Here is a 12,269-nt window from a genome sequence, read left to right as displayed (position 1 = left end):
TCCTGGTGCAGTAATTCCAGCAGGGACGACAAGACTACAAAAAGATTACTTTTTAAAAACATCACGACCTACTGCAAAGAGAAATAAAAAGACTATCTGTGTACTGAAGTAGAAACAGAACCTGGACCAGAAACTCCAGTCGCTGACAATAAGAACCATGAACAAGAACCTGACCAACCAGATATTCCAGAACCATTATTGAAGAGGCGAAAATGCTGTTTGTGAATTACCTTGAACCCCTTCAGACACAAGTATTTTAGAAGTTGTAAGTAAATCCTTTGGCCACTATCAAATATGGTATCTCAGTAATGCATTTTTGGGGGTTTCATGAATCCATAATTTAGATAGTTTTTATCTAATTAATGACTTCATAATAAAACTTTGATCTAAGAGATGCCATAACAGAGTAAAAATACCAATATTTTTCCCAAAAAAGAAAAAGGCTGAGCAAAGTATTTCTCAATTTGGGTGGTTTAAAATTTGCAGGGTGAGAAGTAATGAACTATATGAAAAAAATAATGTAATTTAGTTACAAACTTTATTCAGCACATAAACATCACTACAAATATTTGAGTTTAGGTTACTGGTATGACATGTTCGATATGTTCAAAAAATGTTCAAATGTGTGTGAAATCTTATGGGACTTAATTGCTAAGTTCATCAGTCCCTAAGCTTACACACTACTTAACCTAAATTATCCTAAGGACAAACACACACACCCATGCCCGAGGGAGGACTTGAACCTCCGCCGGGACCAGCCGCACAGTCCATGACTGCAGCGCCTTAGACCGCTCGGCTAATCCCACGCGGCTGTTGGATATGCCTGCCATCATTGGCGATAATGTGGCGCAGGCTGATAGTGAAATTCTTCATGACCCACTGAGGTGTAGGAATGTCGATGCTGTTGATAACCTGAATGGCTGTTCCCAGCTCAGCGGTGACTTTGGGGTTATCGCTGTGTTCAGATCACGAGAATATGGCGGCCAATTGCGGCCCATGGCAGTGGCCTCTGGATTCCCCAAAGTGCTCCTACAGGACTTTGAACACTTTCCTGCTTCAATGGGTTGATCAACCAAATCTTTGCGAAATCAGGGTCACTTTGGCTAACAGGGATGAAATCATCTTCCAAAACCTTCGCACACCATTCGATAGTCACTGGGCCATCGAGGAATATTACAGCGATTATTCCGTGACTGAACATTGCACACCACACAGTCACCTGTTGAGGGTGAAAAGACTTCTTGATCGCAAAATGTGGATTCTCAGTCCACAAATGCGCCAATTTTGCTTACAGATGAACCCATGCAAATGAAAGTGGGATTCGTTGCTAAACCAAACCATAAAGTCCCATCATGCCCTGCAGCAAACCGTGCAGTTTGAACGTCCTAACGCAAATCGTTCAGATGCTATGGCTTTTTTATTTCATATATTTCAATAATTGTCACTCTGTATGTACAGTATATTGTGCTATAGGTGTGAAGGGACGATAATTTTGAAAACTCTGTACCAAATTTTTTATGTGATGGGGATCAATGGCTATGAGCCGATTGTAAAACTCTGTACCATTTGACCAAGCACATTTTAAGGGTAATCTGTGTTTCTTAAATATGTCAAGTTCAACAATTTCAACGATAATAAAGTGAAACTTTAAAATGTGTTATATAAAAACATCTATTTTCCAGCATCAGTATTCAGCTTGACATAACTGACTCAAATTTAGAGACAGAATTAAGTTTCCTTATGAACTGTCCTATCTAGTCCTGAAAGTAAAAATTGCAATAGCTCAAAATACAACATTTTGGACAAGATGCCCCTTATTACTTTTTGTCTCACATATGGAGCACTACTACAGTTCAGAGGCACAGATCAATGAAAGAAGGTTCAAGGAGTGGGGGACAAATGTTTTGTTAGCGTTTATCCCATATAGTGTGGGCTGCACTATACTCAAGTTTTGACAAATTTATTTATAGTTAACTGTGTGGCTGTATGCCTTTCCTGTCACCATAATCAGCTACCTAAGGAAGGGAAGTTGTGTGCACACCCTGACTGTGAATTTTGTAAACTTTGCACTGTGGATGTGATCATATTTTAACAATGTGTGTACCATAGTTTCTGAAGTGGAAAATGGAGGCCAGACCATCATTTTCCTAAACGAGTGTGGGAAACTGCCTAAGAACCATACTCAGCCTGGCTTGTGCACTAGCCATAGCCATCAATCTATTGTATGAGTTCTATCCTGGTCAGGGTCACCTTCGTATCTCACAAGCTAGCATGCTACATGTTACACTGCACAAACGGGCAAGTGGACAACTTTGTTAACTCATCTAGATTTTATATGCATATGAAGAATAACACGAGATTATGTGAATTCTACATAATTCGGTATCGTACACGTTAAGTGTAATAATAGGAACAGTATAAATGTATATTGAAAGGTGTGTGTGTGTGTGTGTGTGTGTGTGTGTGTGTGTGTGTGTGTTCCCAACTACTTTTCTTCAATGGACTAAAATTATTTTGTGATACATGATAAAAGCATTGTCTTAATTTGTGAATGCCCAGCATTCAGTAAAAAGGTGTGTTAGAATAAACATTAAATCTAAGCTTCTGAACCCTACTACATTTTTTATTTTGTTTCTTCTGATGTTGCTCATATACTTGATGATGTCTGTGCTGCGGTCTACAAATTGAACAATACAGGGTGTATCAAAAAGCATCACCTGATTTTAAAAAAATTATCACTATTATGTTATTTGAGATATGTGTGTGAACAGCGTACTGTTGGAAAGAGCAAACTCTAGAGTTTTACTTAATTCCCACTAGGTAGCAGCAGTGTGGGTCTGCTTCAGTTCTAGTAAAAATGGTGTCGGGACAACAGAAAGCATTTTATAGTCTACGTTTTGAGCAGTGCAGGTCAGTAATAACTGTTCAGCATGACTTTTGTACTAGGTACGGTGTGGATACAGCACAAAGCATTAAACAATGACATGAACAATTCTGATAAACAAGTTGTTTGTCAAAAGGCAAATTTCCAGGCCATCCCTGAGTGTCTGACACAGATTTTGAGCACATCTGGCATAATTTCACAAGGAGTCTGCAGATATCCATTCATCGCGCAGCTCGACAGCTCAACAAGCCACTGATGTCCGTCTGGCATGTGTTTCATCACTGTTTACACATAAAGCAATATAAAATTCAGCTACTTCAAGCTTTTCACGAAGGTGACAAACAACAACGTGTGGAGTTCTGTAATTTCGTTCTTGGCAAGGAGGAGGATGACAGTTTGGTTACACACTTAGTATTTAAATGGAAAGGAGAACCATCATAATGTGAGAATATGGAGTACAGAACAACCACATGAAGTTGTACAACATGAGAGAGAATCTTCAGAATTGACTGTATTTTGTGCAGATTCATGGGAAAAGGGATATGATCCATTTTTCTTTGCCAAGAACTCTGTTAAAGGAAGCACATATCTCGATCTGCCTGAGAACTTTCTTTTCCCACAGTTGGAGACTGATTTGAACAACTTCATTTACCAACAGGATGGGGCACTGCCACACTGGAATCTGGAAGTACAGGAATTTTTAAATCAATGGATTATTGAATGGTCAAGCAGTCACACTGGATCAAATGATTCAGCCTTACATTACTGGCCTCCAAGGTCACTGGACCTTACTGTATGTAATTATTTATTGTGGGGGCTTATAAAAGATGCTGTTTATGTGCCTCCATTACCAACAACAATGAATGAATTGATACATCGCATAACAGAAGCTGTGGAAGCTGTAACTCAAGACATGCTTGCTGCAGTGTGGGAACAATTTGAATACCACATTGTCATATGCCATGCATCTTAAGGGGGGCATATTGAACAGGTATGAAAAAAAAAACCTTTTTGATTTTCCTGTTCCTCAAAGAACAAAATTCATTGTATATGTTTATTATTTTCAGGAGTATAGACATGCAAAATTGAATGATTCTTTTTGATACACTCTGTACATCTAATGATGCAGATGCAGTATTTGTTTGTGCAGATGCTGATTTTGAGGTGTGTCCTTTGCAGTCTGGGGCCCTGGGCCAGATGACATCCCTGAGGACACTGCATGTGAGCCCCTACCGGAATGTTCGACAGTTCAACTTGCCACATCTCCTGCAGTACAATTACGGTCTCAAAGAGCTGCACATCCATGTGAGTAAAACTTGGCACCAAACCATATCCAAAACTATGCAACAGTGGGCTGTTGGACCTACAAGTAGGCCCACCGGGATATACATGGTGCCATTTGTGGGCTTTGAGAACATAGGAGCAAGATATTGATTGACAGCCTGAATATTTGCAGAATGTACCAGTTCCATTACAGCTGTATTTCAGTGCAGGCTACCTTGACTACAGTTTATTGAGTAGCACCACAAAGGGGCTCTCTCGGCACAGTTATTACCAATTCAGTCAGCATTAACCTGCCAAACTCCAAACCCCCTCAAATCAAATACTCAGTGGTGCACAGTTACATGCTTGGCACTTTAGTTGTCAAAATCATTAAGACTTTCAAAAGAATAGTTAGTGGAATTGAAGCAGCTCGAATTGGGTTAGATTTTGAGGAGAAATAATCTCTTTCATACTTCATCCCATGCAACCAAGACTTGTAGAATAACAACAGTGATGTACTAATATCTAGATTATTCCATAATGTACCTGTCATGTATTATCACAAACTGAAGAGAATAGAAGCTGTACAAGAGTTTGTTAAATATCTTTTATGAAAGAATTTTTATAACATGTTTGTTTGTGTACTGGAGTACTTTGATGATGTGTTTCATGAAATTTGTTTCATTTCCAAGATAAGTAACTTATGCACATATTACAAGTGACTTCTTTAATGTGAAGTGTAGGACTTATTTAATGTGAAGTGTAGGAACCAATAAGCCAGTCAGATTATTTAAGACCTTTATTATAAGCTAAGTATTTGGGAAAGTATTTCATTGGTATTAAATATAGGTAAAATTTGATCGAGTGTTAAATCTCCTTTGTTATTGTGATTTTTCCAAACAAACATGTTTACCACACACACACACACACACACACACACACACACACACACACACACACACACGTTCTCAGCACAGCTCTGAATCCCATGTCAGTAACGTAATAATAGCTACTCAGAATTTGAAGCAATCAGATGGGGTGTACCAAAGAAGTTGTATTTCAGGTCCTCTGTTGTACACTTGTTCTCAGTTTGCTGATGAAATAATAGGCTTAGCAGGTTTTGAAAAGGGGATGAACTATATGTAAAAAATGTTGTCTCGTGCCTTGGACAACCACTAAGTGAAAATTAACATAAACAAAACTAAAATAATGATTGCAGGTAAATCACACACAGGTAAGCACAAATAATATCTAGGAAAAACAATATTAATGCAAGTAATGGGATGTATAATAACAGATGGCAACAGAAATTCAGTTTATTAACAAAAGACCACCTTAATACAGAAACGAGAAAGAAATTCATCAACACACTTATCTGGAGCATTTTAAGCAATAGTTTTGAGGGGAGGACACAAGAGAAACAAGGAAGAAAAAACTAAACACAATAGAGGTCTGACTGAAGGGAAATTGAATTCACAAATACTAAAAGACATTGAAGAGAAAACGACATTCGTTAATAGGCTACAGTAAGATTAACTAAATTCATTGGATGCCTAATTTGATGAAGCAGCTTCATAAAAAAGAGCCTTAGAAGTAAAAATACGGAGGAAAATGTTGAGTGGGTGACTTAGAACATCCATATTACTAAGTATTATCAGTGGAATGAACTGCACAAACTACAGCCAAATGGTAAAGATAACAAAAGATACAGGATGATGGTAGGGAGATGCAAATGTTGTCCTTTTTGCAGATGAAAAAAGTACAGGAATAAAATTTAATGCCTCTTACCTGAGTGAAATAGTTGTAAACATCAACAGCTGGTTCAAGGTAAACATATGGTCACTGAATAATGACAAGACTCAGCACATATAGTTCACTACTTGTCATAGAACTTCACAATCTATACAAACAAAATTCTCAAACAATGACTAACACAAGAAGTAGAAAGTGTTAATTTTTTGGGACTATAGATCAATCACAGCCTTAAACAGAAAACACACTGGTTACAATTAATGAAGTGTCTTAGTACACTTGCATTTTCAGTAGACATAATCATTCTCATGGATGATTTAAAAACAAGGAAGTTAGTTTATTTGCATGTTTTCATTCAATAATAAATATGAAATTATTTTTTTGATAAACTAAAATTACAGGGACAATATTTTCAGAATATAGAAAGGTGATATTAGAATTACATTGAGTGCCTGAAAGTGAAGGGAAGGCACTGTCATTAGTCAGTTGTTAGCTGCTGCAGACAAGGTGGAAATAGGGACATGACAACCCACATTCAAACCAGCAGTCATCTGACTCGCAGTAGACTGCTGACGACCCTATATGGCTCTGTAGAGGTGACATAATGTTCTTCCATCAGACACATCATCGCTGGTGTAGCAATTTACATTTTTGGAAACATTGCCTTGCATACTCAAGGTTGACCCAGGACACTGGAACTTTTTGCAACGTATTAAAAGTTTAAGAGCAGGAAACATAACATGTTTGATAATTACCTTGATGAATCAGTGCTATTGGCAATTGTTGATTGTAATTAATTCCTGTTTTCTCAGAGAAAGTATTAGATTTTAATTACTTTACATATGTCATGTGAAACAGGTGCAATTCTTAAATAAATTGCAACAGCCAAGCTCTGTATCGTATCCGTCTGTTGATAAACTTCACCTCCTTCTTGGTCAGCTCATTATAAAGCATACTAACTCACAACAACACATTAGCTCCATTGGTGATTGATCCTTGTACAGACATAACTGGTGGCTTTTTCTATATTGCTACAATTTTAACTATATTAGAGAAGGAAAGTTGATACTCACCATATAGCGGAGATGCTGAGTTGCGATAGGCACAACAAAAGGATTGTTGTGCCTATCGCCACTCAGCATCTCTGCTATATGGTGAGTAGCAACTTTCCTTCTCTAATATTGTTACATTCCATCCTGGATTTTCCATTGTTTGATTGTTACAATTTTAATTTGTCACGATTCACAATGAGCAAATATTTTTTGAAAGGTTTTAAGTATGACAACATATTTTACAAAAATTAATATTAAATCTGACATGTGCATTTCTAATAAGTACAAGGCTTCCTTCTACTAAATTTCATAAAATGTTTAGTTTTACAACTTAATATATGAATTTCATTCCAGTAAATCAAGAATTTTAGTTGCCTTCCATAGTAGTAACTCCAGTGCTAGAAGTTTATTATTTTGTGTGATGAACTATCTTTAAACCCTCTAGTGGGTTGATTACATACCATATGAAATGTTTACATTTTGAACATGACTGTATAATTCTTATGATATATTCTCATAGCTTCCATTGAAATATTCTATTAATTTATACAAAATTTTGATTTCATGAACAGATTTTCATCTTCCTTGATTTTCAAATTATTAACATGACTCAATCCACAGTTTCCTGTATACCATATTTGATTCAATTGGAGATAAACAGTTGTTAATACATGATGCAGATATATATATATATATATATATATATATATATATATATATATATATATATATATAAAACAGAGGGAAACATTCCACGTGGAAAAAATATATCTAAAAAGAAAGATGATGAGACTTACCAAACAAAAGCGCTGGCAGGTCGATAGACACACAAACAAACACAAATATACACACAAAATTCAAGCTTTTGCAACAAACTGTTGCCTCATCACGAAAGAGGGAAGGAGAGGGAAAGACGAAAGGATGTGGGTTTAAAGGAGAGGGTAAGGAGTCATTCCAATCCCGGGAGCGGAAAGACTTACCTTAGGGGGAAAAAAGGACAGGTATACACTCGCACACACACACATATCCATCCACACATACAGACACAAGCCTGTCTTGTGTCTTGTGTCTGTATGTGTGGATGGATATGTGTGTGTGTGCGAGTGTATACCTGTCCTTTTTTCCCCCTAAGGTAAGTCTTTCCACTCCCGGGATTGGAATGACTCCTTACCCTCTCCTTTAAACCCACATCCTTTCGTCTTTCCCTCTCCTTCCCTCTTTCCTGATGAGGCAACAGTTTGTTGCGAAAGCTTGAATTTTGTGTGTATATTTGTGTTTGTTTGTGTGTCTATCGACCTGCCAGCACTTTTTTTTGGTAAGTCTCATCATCTTTCGTTTTATATATATATATATATATATATATATATATATATATATATATATATATATACACACACACACACACACACACACACACACACACACATCTAAAAACAAAGATGTTGTGACTTACCGAACGAAAGTGCTGGCAGGACGATAGACACGCAAACATACACACGAAATTCAAGCTTTCGCAACAAACGGTTGATTCATCAGGAAAGAGGGAAGGAGAGGGAAAGACGAAAGGATGTGGGTTTTAAGGGAGAGGGTAAGGAGTCATTCCAATCCCGGGAGCGGAAAGACTTACCTTAGGGGGAAAAAAGGACGGGTATACACTCGCGCACACACACACGTATCCATCCGCACATACACAGACACAAGCAGATATACAAAGAAGATACTGTATCATTTTCCTATGTATATCACTTCCTACTGTATGAAAGTATTGGGCTGTTACATTTCAAAGTTAATATTGTAAAAGTAGTTTTTGATTAGATAATACTACTACATGCATGAGTTATTTAATCTAAAAAAGTTTGCTTTTCCAGTTAAGAAGACATGTCATGTATCATTTTGTAAATTATCTATGGATGAATAAAAAGCTAACTAAGTAACTAACTAGCATACCATCAGTTGCCAGGAACCTGTTCCAATAATGGAGCTTCTGGAGAGTTTATGCAACGTGGGCTATTTTCTATATATGTTGCAAGTTGGGAGTGTACTGCTTAAAAGTGGTTATACAATATTACTGCTTGTGTATGTATTACAGTGACTGGTCTGCCTTCACAGGTATACGAGGAAACAGGACTGCGGGATGAGATGTCCGGTCCACTTCCTTTCAAGCTGTCCAACATAACCGTCACAGGACGTGCACTCAAGACCCTTCCAGATGATCTCCTAATGGTAAGTTTGCAACAGTGGCATACTGAAAGAGGCAAACTTGCTTTGTACAGGGTGAACTTATGGAAATTTTTCTAATGCGGAAGTGTGTGTATCCTACTCCAAATTTGGGAAAGCTTGCAATTGCAGAGGTAGATTTAGCCTCAAAAAATCAAAATTACCATTCCCATTTCCACTGACCTGTCCATTTGCTTCCTAGGATGTTGTAGTTTTCTGATGTTTCATTGTTATGTGTGATGCAGTTTTTTTGTTATTATTTATCACTTCATAAAGAACTGACGAAAAACAGTTGGCACTATTTAATCCATACGTACATGAAGACTTCACATGAGAATCCTTGCAGAAGAGATGCTCAGTGTTCATCTTGCATACATAATGTGTTCTTATAAGTGAACAGGAAGAAAAGTTGTTCACAGCTAATTGCTTAAGTCTTCATGTCACAAAGACTCACATCATGTGATTTCACCAGAAGTCGTGCTGAATGAGCACAGTTTGCAAAATTTCCTGGGGCTCCAGATGGACAACAAGTTGAAACTGAGTCTCCCTTCTCATATAGATACATTAATCCAGAAGCTCAGTCCAGCATGTTATGCACTTAGAAGGCTCCCTTATTCTGTTGTTCTAAAGACAAAAATATTGACTTAATTGTATGTTATCAAACCCTTTTGTTTTATGCAATTATCCCCTGTGGTAACACTCTGAAACTGAATAAAGTGTTGATTCAGTAGAGGCGAGTGGTAATAATATTATGCAAAGTAGATAACCTGTACATCTTGCAGGACCCCTTTTTAAGAATTTTGAAATTTATGCGCTCACTTCCCAATCAATTTACTCCTCCATGGCTTTTGTAAATGTAAAAAGTAGTTTCATTGAGCTGCAATATATACAGTCACAATGCAAAACACACACATAATTTTCATGTGGACTTTGCCTCCTTGTCCAGAGTTTAGAATGGAGTTATTACCCTGGTCATAAGATACCAACAAGCTCCCATACAAAATAAAGCAATGAGTTTGAAACCCTAGCAAATTCAAAAGAAAATTAGAAATATACGTGGCATGTATGTTACATGGCAAGAAATAGTGACTGCATTACATGTGATAATTTAGCATAAATAAGATAGAGTATTTACAGATAAAAAAATATTTGGTAAGTACCATTGCAACCAAGTATATACATGATCCAGCAGAATGAATAGTAGGATATGTCACATAATACAACCTGCACTTCCACCCATACAAACTGCTGGTCATTAAATGAACAAGGCAGAGTTGTACAACAAACCTTTCCATTGCATTTCTAGGAACTTTTAGTAGTTGACTTGCAGATGTGAAAAAACTCACTGACATTAGATGAAGTCCATTTTCATTTAGACGCTAGTGTAACTAAAAAGAATTACAGGTACTGGGTGCTTTGTAGCAGATGTAATCCTTTTCAGCTGCATGAAAAGCTCCTCCACTGTTAATGTGTGTTGTGGCTTCATATAGCTTATATTCATGGTCATGCAATGATGGTTATTAGCAATCCCTATGTCTAAATGTTAAATGGCTTTCTCCTTCCAAGATTGAAGAACTAGATAATTATGACTCAAGCAGGATGGTGCAATAGCTCATATGGCCTGCCAGTCTGTGAATGCCTTGCAGCATCATTTGCCTGGTTGAGTGGTTTTCAGATTTGGAGATGTTCATTAGCCAGCACGATTGCTTAATTTGACTGCCCCTGACTTCTTCTTGTGGGGATACTTGAAAAGTCAAGTGCAGGCTATACATCTACATAATGTGGGTTAACTCAAGGAAAGGATATGTGCAGCTCCATTGAACATGCTGAATTGGGTGACAGAAACTTTCATTTGCTGTCTGGGGGAATGCACAGAATGTGACAGCAACCACCCATCTGGTTTTACATTCAAAACCAAGTGAACAGTGTGTAATATGTACTGGCATATATTTTTCCTTGTTTTCAAGATATATTTCAATAGATTTGTTCCTCTGTTTCAAAATTCTGTTCTTTTTATATACTGCTGTTTATTCTCCCAGACACTGTATTAAGCTACTAAAACAGGAACCAGATAGAAAAACTAAGGAGGCAGAAGCTTTTCCAGAATAGCAGCTTTCTTAATAATTCTCTTTATTATATTTAGATGGCATATGTGTGACTAGCATTAAGCAGTACAGTGACATGTTTCTATACAGTTTAAGTTCCTCTGATTTCCTTATCTTATGTTAACTTGTTCCACATTCATGAAGTCCTCCTTGTAGGGTCTTTAGAACATGAAGAATTAATGAGTGTTTTGAGGATAACAACAATATAAGGAAAAGACACATTGCTATTCGCTGAAAAGGTAACAAATTAAGTTGCAGAGAAGCACAACAAAAAGACAGTTACACATGTAGCTTTCAGCAAAGCCTTCTTCAGAAAAGAAAACACACACACATTCATTCACACAAGCAAGCACACTTCACACACACATGACTGCCATCTATTTTTCCTTGTGTTGTTAATATTCCAACCTGAATGAGATTTTCACTCTGCAGCAGAGTGTGCACCATTATGAAACTTCCTGGCAGATTAAAACTGTGTGCCGGACCAAGACTCGAACTCGGGACCTTTGAATTTCATGGGCAAGTGCTCTACTGGTAGAGCACTTGCCCGTGAAAGGCAAAGGTCCCGAGTTCGAGTCTTGGTCAGGCACACAGTTTTAATCTGCCAGAAAGTTTAATATTCCAACCTGCTGTTAACATTTTTTTTGTTTTAAGGATAATATCCATCCCATCTCAATGGATATTATAAGCTTTTTGCAGAATTTTGTGAGGAAGGTCCTATCTTCTTTCAAAACAGTAATTTCCTTGCTTTGTAGTTTCTGTGTATGCCTTTTGCAAACACAAATAGAAAAGTGCTGTCTGTGACAGACAGTTATTGATACAGCCTGAAGAATGACTTTCCAATAGTTATTTCTCTCTGTTATTGTGTAAGTTGATTTATTTCGTATTCCTGATTGTTCTCATTTATGATGAGCTCTGCAGAACACTGTAACTGAACAAACAAATTCGCGTTCATGATATCTCATGTGATTGTACTGAAGCACATCCAGCAGTCTA

At 37.2% G+C, this 12,269-nt stretch overlaps 1 protein-coding gene across 1 annotated transcript in view; it reads left to right on the top strand.

Moving 5' to 3' along the window:
• Positions 1 to 12,269, top strand: part of LOC126214856 (chaoptin) — a 270,750-nt gene that overhangs the window by 196,889 nt on the left and 61,592 nt on the right. The window contains exons 15-16 of the mRNA XM_049941491.1: positions 4,064 to 4,189; positions 9,061 to 9,174. Of these exons, the coding sequence (XP_049797448.1) occupies positions 4,064 to 4,189; positions 9,061 to 9,174 (240 nt within the window). The remainder of the gene's footprint in view (positions 1 to 4,063; positions 4,190 to 9,060; positions 9,175 to 12,269) is intronic.

This window comes from Schistocerca nitens, chromosome 12, assembly GCF_023898315.1.
Source record: "Schistocerca nitens isolate TAMUIC-IGC-003100 chromosome 12, iqSchNite1.1, whole genome shotgun sequence".
Classification (NCBI taxonomy): Eukaryota; Metazoa; Arthropoda; class Insecta; order Orthoptera; family Acrididae; genus Schistocerca; species Schistocerca nitens.
This window is presented reverse-complemented; position numbering and strand designations above follow the sequence as displayed.